Genomic DNA, 18172 nt, shown 5'->3' with positions numbered 1-18172 from the left:
CTTCTTGCGTCCCCCGTCTGGTGTCAGCATGTGAGTGCTTCCTGTGTGAGCACTACTTTGCTCTTCTTGGGGCCATGACACCCTCATTCCCACACACTCCTGTTCTGGAACCTTCCTCCATCAGCTGCCATCTCCTTCTTTTGCATATCTTCATTCTTTTCTTCTTACTGACTTCTTGCCATTTAGCATGTTCTAGTGTCCTCCATCCTAAAGTCTTTGCTAAGTTCTTCCTTGCAGTCTCCTCTCTTCTCTCTTGGTATATAAATACACCTGATACACAGGCAGGTGCAAGAGACGCACCTGACTCTGCTTACTTTTTCATTACCCTCTATACTGGCTGAATTTCTTTTTACCATGAACTTCTATTTTATGAGAAATAGCTTTAAAATGCTGGAGTTTAGAATACTCACATGATTTGCCTTGTCAGACTTTATCTCAGACCGATTATTTGTCATAAGTTCAGTGGCGAAGCTTTGGTATCCTGCCCACACCCTCTGCAGTCTGACCTTGGCCCACATCCTGTTTTCAGCTTCAGGAGAACCTGATCTACTGTGTGGCACTAGTTGAAAGTTGACGTGCATTCTCTACTTTCATGTCCTGCTGCTTTCTCTGTCAGAGACCTTCCTTCTTATTGACCTCTTACCTTCCCAGTCTACCTGAAATAGGTGCTTTCACTCAACAGGCATTTGCTGATGCCTTCTCCAAATGCTTCAAGTCTTAATCCAGTCTATCAAGAGGGCAGAGCCAGTATCAGAGACTGTTTTTCAAAGGGCAGTTCAGGAGGCCCGGGGTTAGTCATACAAAATGTTGAAACTGCTTGCTGGATGTGTCTGGGGCTGGAGACTGGGGTACAGGTTTGGAAGCAAGACTGACATTTCCTGCTATACATTTTTGTTCTTTAGTGAGTTTTGTACCATGTGCTTGGAAAACCTACTTTAAAAGAATAATTTGTTTCCAGCTGTTTGCCAGACTGTGTGCTGAGGAACCCTTCTCCTTCTGGATAACTAGATCCTGGTTAGGGTGCACTTTTGGATTGCTGGGCCTGCAGAAGGTAGGGGAAGCTCTTTGCCCCTCTGAGCCTTGGCCCTCAGTGAGACACAGGAGCCTGGGACTTGATTCTTTTGTCCAGTCAGGGTCTGCACTGGGGCAGATGGTGTCCCCTGGCTCCCCCACAATCAGGTGCAGCTTGAGGAAAATGTCCCCAATTTAGGCCCACAGGAATCAGACCGATTAATGTCAAGCAGTGAGCACATGATCAAAGATCCCCAGGCTTGAAAGGAATTAGAGACACTGTGAGGGAGAGTAGAAGTGATAAACAGGAGTGGGCACGCTCAGGGACCACCTACAGGAATTGCTAGGGCTCAGACACATGGCTTGACACGATAGAGCATATTATAAGATGAACCAAAAGGAACTTGTGAAAATGAAAAATATAATTATTGGATTAAGAAATTGTGGCTGAGTAAACAGATTTGATGCAGGTGAAAAGAGGATTTGCGAGCTAGAATATAGAAGCTACAATGATGACATTAATTGGGAATGTAGCAAATAATGAAAATGTGAAAACGTGGGTAAGAAATGTGGATAAAATGAGAAAATCTAACCGACCTCTAACAGACAATCCAAAAGGGCCAAGTGGAGAGAATGGAAGAATGGTAGTGTGTGAGGAGGTAGGTATTAGCTGAGAAAGCCCAGATGACCCCCAGCAAGTTAAATAAAAGGTAGCTACATCTTAACCTTTTATTGTGAATGCTAAACATTAAAGACCAAAAGAAAACCTTAGAAACAGCCGGTTCATTTGAAGGAGCAATAAGTAGATTCAGCAGACTTAGCATTGGAGTCCAGAAGATCATGAAATATTGTTAGAGCATGGAGAATATAACTGGCAGGCCAGGTGTGTACCAGCAAAACTCTCTTTAAAGAATGAGAGGGGAGCAAAGAATTTTTTAAAAAAATTTTGTACATTTAATAGTTGAAAATATAAACAATTAAAAACTAAAAGAAAACACGATTGAATAAAAACATACATTTCTCAGTTAAATGTACTGGATACATATAAATTTTTTTCGATTATACAGTATGTTACACTATATATTTGGTTCATAGTAACTCAGTCTTAGAGTATTTGTCCTTTTGTGTCTTGCTTGTTTCACTCAACGTAATGTCCTCCAAGTTCATCCATGTTGTCATATGCTTTACAACTTCATTTCTTCTTACAGCTGCATACTATTCCGTCATGTGAATACACCACAGTTAGTTTATCCATTCATCTGTTGATGGATACCTGGGTTGTTTCCACCTTTTGGCAATCATGAATAGTTGTGGTTGTGAACATTGGTGTCCAGGTATCTGTTCGTGTCACTGTTCTCAGTTCTTCTGGGTATATACTCGGTAGTGGTATTGCAGGGTCGTGTGGCAAGTCTATATTCAACTTCTTTAGGAACTGCTGAACAGTCTTCCACAGTGGCTGTACCATTCTGCATTCCCACCAACAGTGAATTAAGTGTTCCTATCTCTCCACATCTTCTCCAACCTTTGTAGTTCCTGAGCAAAGACATTTTTACACAAACAAGACCTAAGAGATCTTCATTGTAAGGATTTCAAAAGGCTTTATTCTTTTATTTGCTCACCATTTCCTCCTACTGCTCTGATCATCCTTCTAAGATGCAAGGTATGAAAGTGACATGGAAGAAGAAACATTGAACATGTAAGGTAGTAAATACATGAGTAAATCTGAACAAGTATTTCTTAGCCAGAGGCCATTTTGTACCCCAGGGGACATTTGACAATGTGCAGAGACATTTGGGGATGTCATAACTGTGGGTGTGCTACTGGCATCTAATGGGCAAAGGCCAGGGAGGCTGCTAAATGTGTACAGGACAGGCCCCTACGACACAATTATTTGGTCACAAATGTCAATAGTGCTAAGGTTGAGAACCTTGGTGTAAATAGAAATTACTTCTGTAAAGTGATAATGCTTAAAGTTAACCTCGTACTAACTTGCCACATTCTAACCACTGTTGTCAGTTTTACCTAAGAATTCTTGCTGCATTGTGTCAGAGAGGTGGTATTATTTTCTTACAGATGAGGAAGCTGAGACAGAGCAGTAACAGCTGGGATTTGAGTCCAGGCAGTCTAGTTCAAACCTAGCCATTATTCTTTCCTGCCTCTTAATATAATGTTTGCAGGAACAGAACCTAATGGAAATAAGTGGGGCCTATATCAGGTATATCATATACATGTAAAAACTACTTTTAAAAATAATTAATAAAAACAAAAACAACAACAACAAAATAATTAGTAAACCAAATTTTGAAAATAGTGTGTTCAAAAGTCCTTGTCTTGTTTGGGAAAGAGGTTAAAATGCTGATAAACTTTTTACTTTTTACTTTGTAAAGTTAAATTTGCATGATCAAGTAGAAAGAGTAAATTGCTAAAATAATAAAAATACTTTTGTAAATTCCAAATCAAGGGGAGGGAATGTAACTCAAGCAGTTGGACACTCATGTCCCACATAGGAGGTCCTGCATTCAATTCCCAGTGCCTTTTAAAGAAGACAGACAATGAGCAGACAGTGAGCAGGCATCAAGCAAAAACAAGGAAAAACCATAGATAATGAGCAAAAAAACCCCAAAATGAGCAGGGAGTAGATGTGGCTCAAGTAGTTGAGTACCTGCCTCCCACATGGGAGGTCCCGGGCTCAATTCTCAGTGCCTCCTAAAGAAAAAACAACTAGAAAACACAATGAGCAGACAGTGAGCGCAAACAATGGGCAAAAACAACGAGCAAGCAGATAAGGGGAGCCATCTCAAAGGGGGAACAAAATAAAAAAAATAATAATCCAAAGTGGTAGGAAAAAAATTCACTAAAGGGGGAAAAAGCCCAACAAACAAAAATCCAACCAATATAACGAAATGCAACGAAAATGAAAGGGAAGACAGAGAAATAAATTGAAAAATACAAATAGTCATAATAAATATGAATGGCCTAAACTTTCCTGCTAAAAGACAAGAATTATGAGATTGAACATAAATGAAAGATAACAGTATACCTATATAATCTTTATAAGAAACACTGCTAAAATAAGAGATTCAGAAAGGTTTGAAAATAAAAAATGATAAAAGATATATTGGGCAATTATCATTTACTTACAGTTAAGCAGACAAAAAAGTGATAAAGTTAGAGAAGATTTGAATAACATAATGAACAAGCTTTATTAAGGAGGTAGATAGAACAAATACATTTCAAAAATAAACCATAGGAGTGGATGTGACTCAAGTAGTTAAGTGCCTGCTTCCCACATGGGAGGTCCTGGGTTTGGTTCCCAGTGCCTCTTAAAAACAAAACAAGGAAACAAAAACCAACTCAAGGGAGGCAATGTGGCTCAATGATTGAGTGCTGTCTTCCTAAATACTAGGTCCTGGGTTCAATCCCTGGCCCCAGTATCTCAAAATAAATAAGTAAACTGTAAAGTGACTCGTAGTGTATAAGTACTGTCAACAGATAATGTTTTTTTTACTGTAAAACAGTTGAGGTTAGACGTCAGAACCGAAAAGATGAATAAAAAATTCTTGGACTTAGGAGAATGGCAAAAATAGTGAAAACACCAAATGCTGGCAAGGATATGGATAAAAAACTGAACATGCACCTACCTTTGGACCTAGCACTTGCCCTCCTGGGCATTTAGCTAGAGGAACAGACTTAGGCGCATACAGAAACCTCTCAGCCAATGGGTGTGACAGCTCTGTTTGTAATAACCCCAAACTGGAATCATCCCAATGCCCTTCAGCAGTAGAATGGCAAAACAACTTTTGGTGCATTCCATGCTACTGGAGTTCCTTTCAGCAACAGAAAGGAACCACTGATACACACTACCATCTGCACATTCCAGAGAAATGTGCTGAATAAAAACAGCTAATCCTTAAAGGTTATCTACTATACGGTTCCCATTTTGAAATGATAGCATTTTAGAAACAAGCGACACATCAGTGATTGCCACAGGTTGAGGTTGCTGAAGGGAAGAGGCCGAGGGCCCCTGTGGTGTTGAAACTGTTCAGTATCCTGATTTTTGGTGGTGGGTATAGGAACATACACGGGTGATAAATTAGTGTAGAATTTAAAACACATACCCCTCCCCACTCCCCATGTACACATATCTGTCCTGGTTGTGGTATCACATTATAATTTTACATAAATGTTACCATTGGGGGAAACTGGGCACAGCATACAAGGAATCTATCTTGCAGTGTTGCTTTGTTTGTTTGTACAGTAGCCTTATTGAGATACCATTCACATACCGTACACATACACCTATTTGGGAAGTGGCTGTGGCTCAATCAGTTGGGCTGCCATCTACCATATGGGAGGCCCTAGGTTTGTGTCCTGGGGCCTCTTTAATTTTTTTTCTAAGATTTATTTATTTTTATTTCTCTCCCTTTCCCCTCCCAACCCCCCCGTTGTCTGCTCTCTCTGTCCATTCACTGTGTGTTCTTCTGTGACCGCTTCTATCCTTATCAGCAGCACTGGGAACCTGTGTTTCTTTTTGTTGTGTCAGCTCTCTGTGTGTGCGGTGCCATTCCTGGGCAGGCTGCACTTTCTTTCGCACTGGGCGGCTCTCCTTAACGGGGTGCACTCCTTGCACATGGGGCTTCCCTACTCAGGGGACACCCCTGCGTGGCAGGGCACTCCTTGTGCGCATCAACACTACGCATGGGCCAGCACACAGGTTTGAGCCACGGACCTCCCATGTGGTAAGCAGACCTCGGTTTGAGCCACGGACCTCCCATGTGGTAGGTGAATGGCCTATCCGTTGGGCCAAGTCCGTTTCCCCCTGGGGCCTCCTTGAAGGCAGGCTCGCCTGCATGCTGTGGAGAGCTGCCAGCCTGGGCACCGTGGAGTGCTGCTGGCCCATAAGTGCCGTGGAGAGCCAACTCAGCAAGGTGATGCAACAAAAAGGGAGATAAGCAAACACACAGAAGAGCACACAGCGAATGGACACAGCAGACAGCATGAAAGCCGCAAAGGGGGGAGATAAACAAAAATAAATACACAGAAGAAGGCACAGGGAATGCACAAAGAGAGCAGACAGCAAGCAAAAATGGGGGGCGGGGGTGATAAGAAAAAAAAGATCTCTAAAGTGCACCATTCTGTGTTTTTGAGTAGTTTCACAGAGATAGGCACTGATCACCACAATTAATTTTAGAACATTTTCATCACCCAAAAAAGAAATCCTCTGACATCAAAAATTGTACGCACATGTTCATAGCAGCATTATTCATAATATTCAAAAAGTGGAAATGACCTAAATGTCCACATGGAAAAATAAAATGTGGTGTATCCATACAGTGGAATATTACTTGGCAATAGAAAGGGATGCAGTTCTGATGCATGGCACTACATGGGTGAACCTTGAAGGATCGCGGTGAGATTCTATTTATAAGAAATAACCAGAATAGGGAAAATAGACAGACAGGAAGTAGATTAGTGGCTGCTTAGGGCTGGGCCTCTGGTACTCCCCGTGGACTTAGTTGGCCCTTTTCTTTTCTCTCTGGTTATAATGTAAGTCATAATAGTAAGTTTCATAATGCTGCTTCCCATCATATTTGTCTCTGAAGTAAATGGAATGTTCAAATTCCAGTGAGCGTAGACTGTAGTCAGCAGCTGTCCAGGGAGGGGGCCTTGTCTGAATGCCCTGCCTGTGTGGCAGCCGGGCCTCTGCTGTGGCGCAGCTCTGCGGTGTTGGACCCCCTGGTCACCCGCGCTGACCCCTACTGACTCGCGCTGACCCCTACTGACTCGTGGCCTCATCCCCAGCCCAGCTGCAGCTCCAGCAGGTGGCGCTGCAACAGCAGCAGCAGTTCCAGCAGCAGCAGCAGGTGGCGCTGCAGCAGCAGCAGCAGCAGCAGTTCCAGGCTCAGCAGAATGCCATGCAGCAGCAGTTCCAAGCAGTGGTGCAGCAGCAGCAGCAGCAACTCCAGCAGCAGCAGCAGCAGCAGCAGCACCTGATTAAATTGCATCATCAAAACCAGCAACAGGTACCAGGGTTCCCTCCTTTAGTCCTTAGTCTTTGTCCTAAGATTGTTGAATCCTGGGTAGGCTCAAGCCACAGTACTGGGTACAGAGTCCCAGAGGCTTCCACGAGGTGCCTGCCTCCTCACAGTGTTCCTCAGAGTCTAGGATAGGAAGGAAAAACCAAGCCCTTGCCTGTAACAGGTGCAGTGATGATGGAGGGGGCCTCAAGGAGACAGGGTGTCCAACTATGGGCTGATTCAGCCCTGAGGGGCCTGAATCAGAGGAGGCTTCTGGGCAGGAGTCAATCATAGAAGAGTCAGACAAAGCAAGAAGTAAGGAGAATATTCCCGGGAATGCTTGAAATGTTGGTGTAAGGATTTTTTTTTTTTTTTTTTTTTTTTTTTGAGGTACCAGGGATTGAACCCGGGACCTTATACATGGGAAGCAGATGCTCAACCACTGAGAAATACCGTTACCCAGGACATTCTTTTGTGGACTCACTGCCTCTGTTTTGTCTTTCAGTGTTGTGGTTTCTGGCTACTGTATTTAGGGACTCCTGTCCAGTGTTCTGCAGGGCAGTGGCAGTGGCATGTTCTGAGGCCTACTCACAAGGACCATTTTTCTTTCTTTTGTGACTTGCCATCAGACTTTTGGCACGTTGAGCACCTGTTGTCAGCTTGTGTCCTGGCTGAGAGTAGGAAGCCTTGGTGGGGCTTCTCCCCATTTCCAGACCCCTCCAGAATGGCTCACCACCTCCTCTTCCCAGTGCCACCTTCCTGGACCTTGATATGACCCTCTGTCCCAGAGCTGACAGTTCCTCTTCCATCCCCGCCTTTCCTCCTCATCCTAATGTCCACTGTCAGGACAAAGCAAAAGCAAGTGTGACTGGAGAAGCCATCAGACCTGCAGTTACCTGAGCTTTTCCTTGCTTCTGTGGGGCTGCAGCTATTCTTTCTCACTCCTTACCTAACCTTCTAGATAGTTCCCTTTAACTTTTCCTTCTCTCAGACCTAGAGGTGGACCAGGGCCCAGGTGCACACTTTGTGTGGCCTCAGCCAGGACAGTTGGTGTCCGCCTTGGGGACCCAGAGCCCTTCTGTGCCAGAGCCCCCTGCTGCCTCTGAGCAATCTGAGCAGGCAGGCTTTCTCGAAGGCTGTGATGGTGCCCACCCGGGCTTACTGCATGCTGGCCCAGGGAACACCTGGTACCCCATAATCTGGTGGGTGGTGACCATGCGCTACATCTTCTGCCCCTAGATACAACAGCAGCAACAGCAGTTGCAGCGGATGGCACAGTTGCAACTGCAGCAGCAGCAGCAGCAGCAGCAGCAGCAGGCTTTGCAGGCCCAGCCGCCACTCCAGCAGCCACCAATGCAGCAGCCGCAGCCTCCCCCCTCTCAAACCCTGCCCCAGCAGCTGCAGCAGATGCATCACCCACAGCACCACCCACCTCCACAGCAGCCCCAGCAGCCACCAGGCTCCCAGAACCAGCCATCACAACTCCCTCCCCAGTCCCAGCCCCAGCCTTTGGTATCGCAGGCACCGGCCCTCGCTGGACAGATGCTGTATGCACAGCAACAGCTGAAACTCGTGAGTACCCATCACTCTCCCTGTGGGTGTATAGGGCCCCCTCTCTGTCCACTGCTGGGTTGGAGGCTCCTTGGCTGTGAGGGACATATCCTTTCCTTTCTAGCATTGTTACTGGAGCTGGCCCCCAAGGCCAGTTCCCCATTACGGGCTTGGGGAGAGCTGGGGGGCTGGGCAGGGTCATGGAGAGCAGATATGGCCACACACCTGTTGCCTGTGTCTGGGTGCTCCTTGGGTATCCTGTTGGGGTCAGGTCTGGTAGCCTAGAGGCATCTAGTGGGAGAGCCACCTTCTAGGGGTTTGGATCACATGTGACTTGCCCTCTGGAGGCTTCTCCACCAGGTTGTGTGCCTTTGCCTGGTTCTTTTCCTCCTTGGCTCTGTGCCCAGTTTCATCTGGCCTACCCTGGATTCCTTCGAGCAGCCTAGGGCTCTGAGTGCAGCCCAGCACACTGTCAGGGTGCTTGTCCCATTAGGTGAGGGCTGGGGAAGCAGTCGCATTCCTAAGTGGTGGCCAGTGGTGATGGGGTGTGGCTGACATCCTTAGTGGGAGGCAGCTTTGCTCCCCACTGAGCTGGGGAGGTCAGGTGGGGCGAGCTGGCTGGAACACTGATGAGCCTGTGTGGTAAGGGGCCGACAGTGCAGCCCCATTGTGAGATCCTACCCACCACCTCAAGAAGAGCTTTGAATCAACCCCCGCCCCCCGCCTCAAAATATGGGTGGCACCCAGTTGAGTTCTCTCTCTCTCTCTGCAGGTCCGAGCCCCGATGGTGGTACAGCAGCCGCAGGGGCAGCCACAGGGCCAGCCAGGACAGCCTCAAGGCCAATCGCAGACCACTGTGCAGCCGCCTCAGGCTGCCCAGATGGTGGCCTCCGGGGTCCAGGTAAGGGCCTCAGGAAGTGCTTTTCCATTCTGCTTATGGAGGTGGGTTTCCTGTGGCCCTCTGACAGGAGTCCAGGTTGGGTTGAGAGCCAAGTTGGAGAAACACAGGGCTTCTCTCCCTCCCTGTGCCCTGTGAGGCAGGTGCCCCTGTGAGCTGGCCCCGTGGTCCTAGGAGAGGTCACTCGGCTTGGTCTTGGTCTGGGACCACACAGATGCCTGGTCCACACGATGTCCCCCTTCCCATGGCTCCTCCATCTCCTCTGCCAATGCTGGTTGGTGTGGTCTAGGAACACACTTTTGTGGGGGCTGCTGCATGTCATCCTCGCAACAGCTCCCACCCAAGTGTTGGAGGGCAGGGCTGCCTGGGAGGTGGAGAGTAGCTCTCTGGAAACTAGGAAGAGGATGAGAGAATTGAGCCCAGGCCTTCTCTGGAAGATAACACGGAGGCTGGCACTGCAGGGAGAGGGCACCCATCCCTTGGCCCGCTCAGGTCCAAAGCAGGAGCAGCAGTACCATCCCTATCTCACTTCAGCCTGTTACCTGCCTTCCCTCTCAGCTCCGGCTGGGGCCTGCCGTGCACTGAGGACTTCAGCCTGCTCACAGTGCCGCATGCATGCCAGATCGTTGGGCGGGCTCAGCTGAGTTATGGGCATTCTCTGCCGACGGTGCAGGCAGCTCAGAACAGGAATTCCTCACCTGGCCTTTCTCATAAAGCGGCCACATCCTTGTTCACATTTGAAGACGGGTGGTTCAAGCCCTGTGACTTCTCTGCCAGACCCACATCAGCCTTGTACTGATAGGGAGATGGGGAGACCAACCCAGGCCGGGGCCTCAGTTCTTCCTGTCCACAGATGGTGGTGGAAACAGATAGCCCTCATTTAGAAGCCGAGGGTTGTCTGAGGGAAAGTCAGATGTTTCTGGGTCCCTGCCGTGGTGGACGTGGAATCCGGGTGTCCCTGCACCCTGCATGTGTGTACTGTGCACCTTTGAGTGCAGTGTCTAGGTGGCAGGATGCCTCACCCCCAGATGATCTGTCAGCCATCCCTTTTTGGGTGAGGGGTCTTGCTCTCAGCTCTCCTTGACTCAGGGCAGCTGGCTGAGGAGAAGCTTGCCACTCTTGGGGCCTGAGTGTTGGATGTAGTCAAGCTGGCCCAGTTGCCTCCTGGGACTCAACGTGCCTGGGCCCAGGACTCCCCAACCACCAGTTGTCTCAGACATGGTTTTTGAGAAGCCCACTATAGGTTTCATGCTGTAGCTGGGAAGGAGGCAGCTTGCCCTGCACAACTAGGTTAGAGTCTCTCTCGCCACCCCCAACTGTGTGCTATGGGGCCAGCTGCTCATTCTTCCTCTTGATGGCTCCCAAAGGCCTCATGGGCAGATCATACCCTCCTCTCAGGCCTCCCCTGCAGGTTGAAGGAGGTGATGCATGCTCAGAGTCTGCCCTTTGGTGGCATGTAGCGACCACCTGGCCCTGGGAGCCACTGCCCATGCTGCTGTATGACTTCCCTCCCTGGTCAGCCGGACCTCCTTGAAACTCCTGCATGTCAGGTCTTGTTGAGTAGAGAACAGAGACTTGGCATTCTTCGCCTTCACAGCTGTCTGTCCTGAAGCAAAACTTCCTTTTCACCCAGCTTCTTGGTGTTTGGAAAGTGAGTATCCCTAGAACATTGAATGCAAGTTGATTGTCTGGTCCCATTCCGCTGCTGTACTCGTGGCTTCTTGCTCAAGAAAGTGCACGCCCTGGAGCCGCTCTGGCGTCTCATTACTGTTTAAAAGCAGGACGCCAGCACTTGGGTCTCACCCTCGTTCCTGGCTGCCCATGGTGCTCCCAGTCCAGCCGGTGAGTGCATGTGGCCAGCACAGACATCTCCGGGGTACTCTTAGATTTTTGCATTCCTGTCACCTTAGTGGGGCATGGAGGGTTCATGGTTCATGGAACTAACGTAGTGGGCCCCATGGAAAGTTGGTAGGATTCTCTAGTGGCAGGAGAGGGTGGAAAGCAGTTGGACTCAGTTCACGTGTGGGTTTGGTTCGATGAGGACTCAGCCTTTAGTTTTTTAAGGTGTGCTGCCCACCTCCCTTTTGGAGCATCAAGAGACTGAGGGAGGAGGCATGTGAGAGACCATCCCTGCTCCAGCCGAACCGTGTCACATGCATCCCCGAGATAGGGCACCCCTCCATGGTGTGCTGTGTGGTGGGATTCCCAGCCACTGGTGACAGGAGGGAACCTCCAGACTCTTGGGGAATCAGCAGCCCTGTTCAGTGAGCGGACCAGGATGCCGACACCGTATTTGTGTTGCACTCTCAGCTCAGATGGCAGCACTTGGCTTGTCTGCGCCTTTTGTTCTCCTTAGTTTGGTCTCTAAACTTGGTCTCGCACCACTGAAGCTTCATGGAGGATGACCAGCCTATCATCACTGCTGTAGCAGCAGTGGAGTCCCAGGGTGTGGCCTGGTGACTTGGGTGTCTGAGGACAGGGTCTTTGTTCCACAGCCTTTCTTTGAAACCTGGGTTGGCTCCCTGGACAAGATGAGGCTATGGATTCTCAGATGCAGACACTTTTTTAAGTATGTGGAAACTGTAGAAAGTTGGAAAGATGAGAGAAGTGTTAAGTAAGAGAAGCATCCCAGTGCAGGAGAAACACCTTGGTGTCGTTTCTTTCTCTCCTCCACATAGGTAAGGTCATTCTGTATGTGGAAATTTTCATGCAACTTTTTTCATGTTGGCGTTACAACAGAAGTGAAATGTTCTAGTGTTATTAAAAACTTGATAACAAAATGTTTAAAATGGCTGTGTACTAGTCCTTTTATGGATGTGTCTCGCTGTCTCTCTGTCATTCTTGGGTCTTCAGATCATTCGCAATTTTTTGCTATCACCAGTGGTGCTGGGATGCATATCTTGATGCCTGACTGTGTTTCTGCATTGTTCCCTGAAGCTTCCCAGAACTGGGTTACTGGGTCACCTGGCATGGATACTTCTAGGCCCCGTGATTCTTTTTTATTTTTTTGTGTTTTTTTTCCCTTTAGAAGGTACCAGGGATTAAACCCAGGATCTCATACGTGGGAAGCAGGTGCTTAACCACTGAGCTACACCTGCTCCCGAAGGCCCCATGAGTCTTAACAGCATTGTTCAGGCAGGAGCTCAAAGATGCAGAGTAGAACATCCCACGTGGCGTTTCTGCACTTGACCTCAGGGCACAGGTACTGTGCAGTTTGGTGCAGATCCTGTGAGCTGCTGTGGGTGGCACGCAGCAGCAGGCTGGGTGCTTTGTGAAGGAAATGCTGTGTTTTAGGGTGCCTAAGCAGACAGCACTTTGTCTTTCAGGAGATCGACTAGCTGATGAGCCTTTGGCCGGCCTTTGCCCCTCTCACCCTGGGGTGGCGTTTGGGGTTTTTTGGTGTTAAGGAAATTGGTTAGCTCATGGTATGCATGTGTGACCCTTTTGACTTGGGTAGCTGAGCAAAGCAGCACCCCACAGGGTAGATGAGGAACCCACTCTGGCCCCAGCAGGAGAGCTGCATCAATGTGTGATTCTCCCCAGGCTTTATCTGTGATCATCCACACACAGAAGGAAAACCAGCCAAGGTATACACCTCCCTTTCAAACAGTTCCTTTGCTTTTTAAATCTTTTTTTCTTTCAGTATCCGTGATTTTGTCTATACGGAAACTAATTATAATTCACAAGCTATGAAAAATTGTCTCCAAGAACAGGCTTCCCTTCCAGATGTCTCTGAGCATCACTATGGTGGCAGTTGCTCCCCTCCCTTCTCCTTCCAGGCCCCATAAGGCTGGTGAGAATGTTTTGGATTCTTCCTGGGTCTAAGTGTTGGGAAGTAGGAAAATATAGCCTCCCTTGGAAACAAGTTACTTCTTAGCTGCCTGACCCAGCTAACCCTGTAAACATTCTTTGGTGCATTTTCAAAAAGAAAATGAGCTTTCCCTGGCAGGATTTCTTTGATAAGAAAACCAGTGAGAAGTGAATTGGATTTAAGTTTTTTGTTCCATGTTTCTTTTTTTTTTTCTTTCCTGGAAAAAAAATTTGCATCTCTCAAGGCCTTTTTCCTTCAAGTACTTAAAGTACTGAGAGTTCTTCTGACTTCAGGCCTTGCTTCTTGTCTGGAAGAAGCCCTGTTTAACCCCTGCTGCTCTTGTCAGGGCCTCCTCTAGCACAGTGGCCAGCATAGATGAACACTTGACCTGCAGCAGCCACCGTAGGCCACGACCCAGGCAGAGCTGCCCATTTGCCTGTTTCCCTGAGCCTTCCTGTCTCTCATTTCTCCAATTATACTCTGAGCCCTCGCACAGCCCGATTTGTTTTCCCTCTGTGCCTAATGACAGAGTTCTGGGCAGTGGGTCCTCAGGACCCAGGGGCATCCTGGGTAATCCCTTCCCCCATCACCCCCAAAGGACATGAATATGACCTCCAGGTCATGAAGAGGCCTGGCTGCAAGAATGCCACTTCCTAGCTGTCCCCCCATAGCCATTGCGTAGCATCTGCTGGTGCTCACAGCACCCCAGCCCGTGCACCTGCTGCATGGGGCACAGTGGGAGCATGGGAGGCACACCTGCCTCTCCAGAGTCTTGTTCCCGGCGCTCACTGCATGGACTATCCACGGCCAGCTAGCAGCCTCTGGGACTGCGTGTTCTGCTTTCCGAGCCCGGCTGTGTTGCTCAGCCTTAGTTTGGCTTTATCTTTTTTTTTTTTTTTTCCCTTTGAAAAATAGGATAATTTTCTTTTTATTTTATTTTTTAAAAGGTTTTAGATTACATAAATGTTATTCTTTATTTAAAAAAATTTTTTTTAATTGTCTTTTTTTAAGTTATTAGATGACACAAAACATTACATTAAAAAACTTAAGAGGTTCCCATATATACCCCAGTTTGGCTTCATCTTAGCAGTTCTGAGCACGTGCTGTCCCTGCACTCCCAGGACCGGGCCAGGGCTCCAGCCCACCAGTGCAGCCCAGAGATTGCCCAGGCACTTGTAGTGCTGGCCTGGCCCTGCCCTCGAAGCCCTGGGCCCGTCTCGTGGCCTTCATACTGCAGGAAGGTAAACTAACTGATAGGGGGTAGGTGATCAGCCCAAGATGGAGTTCTCAGATCTGTAGTCTTCTGTGTATATTTAAGAACAAATCTGACACACATCTTTTAGAGGTAAGCATCCACAAAGACGAAGTCGCCCTCCAGATGGGAGTCCCCTGCTTCTCTTTCCCACCTTTCCCCCTTTTAGTTCTAAAAGAAAACCATTTCCTCAGTAGATGCTAGAATTAGTAGCTTCATAGAGGTATGGGGGAGATAAAGGGTGGGGCATGTTTAGGACCTAAGAGTTGTTTTCCATCAGGCACAAAAAGGGGGTTCCCTGAGATGATTTCTGGGTTTAATGGTGGAAGCCTTTTCCTCCAGTGAGTGCTGGTGGAAGGTAACTTCTTGAAGTATGCCCCCTGTAGCCTGGTCTCCCAGAAACACAAACCCTCGCCCCTGAAATCCATCAGTTACTTAGAGGTGTGTTCAGGATGGCAAGGAGAGAGTGTGGCCAATGGATGGTTCTAGGGCTGCATTCCAGCCGCTCTTCCAGATGCCTGGGGCCTGCTAGAGGCCTCAGAATGCTGTGGTGAAACCTGTAGGTGAGCAGTCCAGGGCCCTGGCTTGGTGCTCCTTGAACTGAGCCAGAGCCTGCACCCACAGCTCACTGCCAGCCAGCACACTGCCTTCTCTGTGATGACCTTGTCTATTGTCCCTCTGTCCCAAAGATGATCACCACGGCCATGGCCCAAGGCGGGATGCAAGTAAGAGCCCGGTTCCCGCCATCCACTGCTGCGCCAGCCGTCCCATCAAGCTCCATCCCTGTGAGTGGACAGCCCACGGCACAGGTATTTAACCGAATTCTTCGTAACTCCACCTCAGTGACTCATTTGCCCATGTTTTCAGTATGCAAACCGAGCTTTACCCCCTTCCATAAAAAGGGTTTCTCTTGAGGGATGTGAGCAGATAGCTGGGGTTTAGTGTTGAGGTTAATGTTTTCCATATTTCTGACATTTCCGTTTTCGGTAGAAATGTCTTTTGTAAAACCTTACTTAGGGTTTTGGATAGTTATGCCGCTGTCATTTTCATGGTTAAATGAAATGGCATGGTGAAACACACCATGCCAATAACCTTACTTTTAGAGCTGCGCTAATACTGTAGTGACCAGCCACAGGTGACTCTTTACATTTACGTTAACTAAAATAAAATAAAATTCAAAACTCAGTTCCTCAGTTCCACCAGCTGCATTGCAGGTGTCCAGAAGCCACTTGGGGAAACTATTGGCCCTTGCCCTGGACAACACAAGCTAAAGAACATTCTATAAGTGACAGGAAGTTCCTTTGGGCAGTACTGTTCCAAAGTTTCAAATGACCTTTACTACATTTGCGTGTGAGCGCACACATGTCTATAGGCTTCTTCACATGTTATACTTTTCCTGAGACATAGATTGTGGTTCTCCGCTATTGTGTGCAATTGAAATTACTCCATGGTGCATTCATTTGTTTAACAAGTAACTACTGCGTGTGTTCTGTATGCCACACCCTATTCTAAGAGTTTGAGAACAAACACTGGTGAGGTTCCCTCATCTTACAGGTTTGCTATGAAAACCTCAGGTTTGCCAAAAGAACTTTAAAAATCAGTTTCTATTATTAAGAACTCTATCTATGGTCTAAGAGCAGTTCCTGCCTGCCAGTCCTCATCAGCCTTGAGTACCAGGTGCTGCCTCATCCCAAGGAGCCATCCCAGTCCTGTGCTCCTCACGTGACACTCAAAAGGAGCGGAACCTGTTTTTCACAATGACAGGGGCCTTCCCGAGGTGGGAACACAACCCCCAGGTTGTCCCCAAGGTGCCAGTGACTGGAAGTTGTATTCTTTGGCATTGACCTCCCTCTTGGTGATTGTTGGGTTGTAGGAAGAGGATGTTGCTGGAATCTGCTGGTTAAAGGGCCTTGTGAAAGAGCTTCCTGGAGGTTTTGCAGGTGGGGGTGTGTCAGCCAAAGGGGTGCTGATGCAAAATACCAGAAATTGGTTGGTTTTTATAAAGGATATTTATTTGGGGTAGAAGCTTACAGATATCAGGTTGTAAAGCATAAGTCACTTCCCTCACCAAAGTCTATTTCCATGTGTTGGAGCAAGATGGCTGACAACCTCTGCAAGGGTTCAGGCTTCCTGGGTTCCTACATTCCTGGGGCTTGCTTTACTCTGGCTTTAAGTTTCCTTCCTTCCTGGGGCTGGCTTCTCTTTCCTCTGTGTGCTGACTTCCCAGGGCTCCTGTTTAAGTCTTGAGCATTAAACTCTAAAATCAAAACTCCAACATTAAAAGCCTCAACTCTGTTCTTCGCCAAGCCTTTTATCTGTGAGTCCCCCCCCACCCCTTGGTGGTGATTAATCATAACTCTATCATGCCCAGGTACAGATCAGATTACAAGCATAATCCAATATTTCTTTTTGGAATTCATCAATTATATCAAACTGCTACAGGGTGGGAGGCAGCATGGTGGGGAGGGCAGGGCAGGGTCCCCTGTTCCTGGCTCATGAGTCTGTACTGTCTGTCTCTGTGGTTGTCCGCTTTGGGTCCCTGGCTCTGGGCTTGTAGCTGCTCGTTCTGTTTCGCAGAGGCCTCTGGCTAAGCCTCAGGCTCAGTGTCTGTTAGGGTGATGGGCCAGGTTGGGGAGGGGTTGTTGTTGGGGGTGGGGGGGGGGTGGCTTTAGCACCAACTTGTAGGATTGATTTTTATAAAACCGTAACACTTCGTAGTAGGTGGCACATGCAAGGCTAGGGTGGGTTCTTTGGGTGTTGTTTATCTGCCAGCAGCCCCAGGAAGGCAGGTGGTGCTGAGTAGCCGCTGGTCCCAGTGGCGCGTGAGGTAGGTGGTACTCAGGGCCAGCGAGGGCTGCCCCAATGAGGGTTGAGGCTCCTGCTTTTCTGCTGCCCTCCCACCCCAGACCCTCAGCAGGGTCCTTCTGGACTCTGCCCTGGGCCTCACCTTGCTTGTCACCCTCCTGCGTGGTCACCGCTCCTGACACAACTGGCCACTGCCATCTCAGCATTGTTTGTCTCAGGCACCTCACCCGCCACCCCCATGGCACATCGGCCACCAGCTAGTGCTAAGCATGCTGACCTAAGCATGCTGCCTACGGGTCTCACTCTCCATAGTACCCACTCCCCAAAATAAGGCAAGAGAGGTAGGCAGAGGTGAGGGAAGATAAAGAGAAAATTAGAGCAAAAATAAAGCTAGTGCCTGAAATGAAAGCCATGGAAAATTCTGCTTCATCTGGGTTCTGTGGTGTGGGGGTGAGTGAAGTGATGGAGGCATTGTGGGGAGATGCTGGCTACCCACACACACAGTGGCTTACCGGTTCCCAACCCATTATCACGGTGGGACACATCCCTGAAGCTTGGGCATGTGTTTAGGGCACATGTGGCAGTGTCAACTCCTTGTCCCAGCAGTGAGCCGAAGCCAGAGGATCCCTGGAAGGAGAGAGGAGGAGGCAGCGTTGCTCAGACACAGCTGTGCTTGTGTTTGGTTTGGCTCTGAAAGTAGGCACATTTCTGCTTGTCTGAGACCTTTGAGAGGGAGGCCCTAAATGGATTTCCCTAAAGGGAAAGGAGCAGTGGAGAGGAGAGCTAGAGTAGAGGCCTCCCCACTGCCTGTAATGTTGCTCTGCAGC

The 18172-nt window shown here is 48.3% G+C and overlaps 1 protein-coding gene across 4 annotated transcripts in view; it reads left to right on the top strand.

Annotated features, from left to right (window-relative positions):
* MED15 (mediator complex subunit 15) overlaps positions 1–18172 on the top strand; it is a 65056-nt gene that overhangs the window by 36993 nt on the left and 9891 nt on the right. For all 4 annotated transcript variants that reach the window (XM_004480974.5, XM_058281788.2, XM_058281787.2 and 1 more), the window contains 4 exons: positions 6814–7034; positions 8268–8600; positions 9352–9480; positions 15230–15349. In XM_004480974.5, the coding sequence (XP_004481031.2) occupies positions 6814–7034; positions 8268–8600; positions 9352–9480; positions 15230–15349 (803 nt within the window). The remainder of the gene's footprint in view (positions 1–6813; positions 7035–8267; positions 8601–9351; positions 9481–15229; positions 15350–18172) is intronic.

This window comes from Dasypus novemcinctus, chromosome 19, assembly GCF_030445035.2.
Source record: "Dasypus novemcinctus isolate mDasNov1 chromosome 19, mDasNov1.1.hap2, whole genome shotgun sequence".
Taxonomy (NCBI): Eukaryota; Metazoa; Chordata; class Mammalia; order Cingulata; family Dasypodidae; genus Dasypus; species Dasypus novemcinctus.
This window is presented reverse-complemented; position numbering and strand designations above follow the sequence as displayed.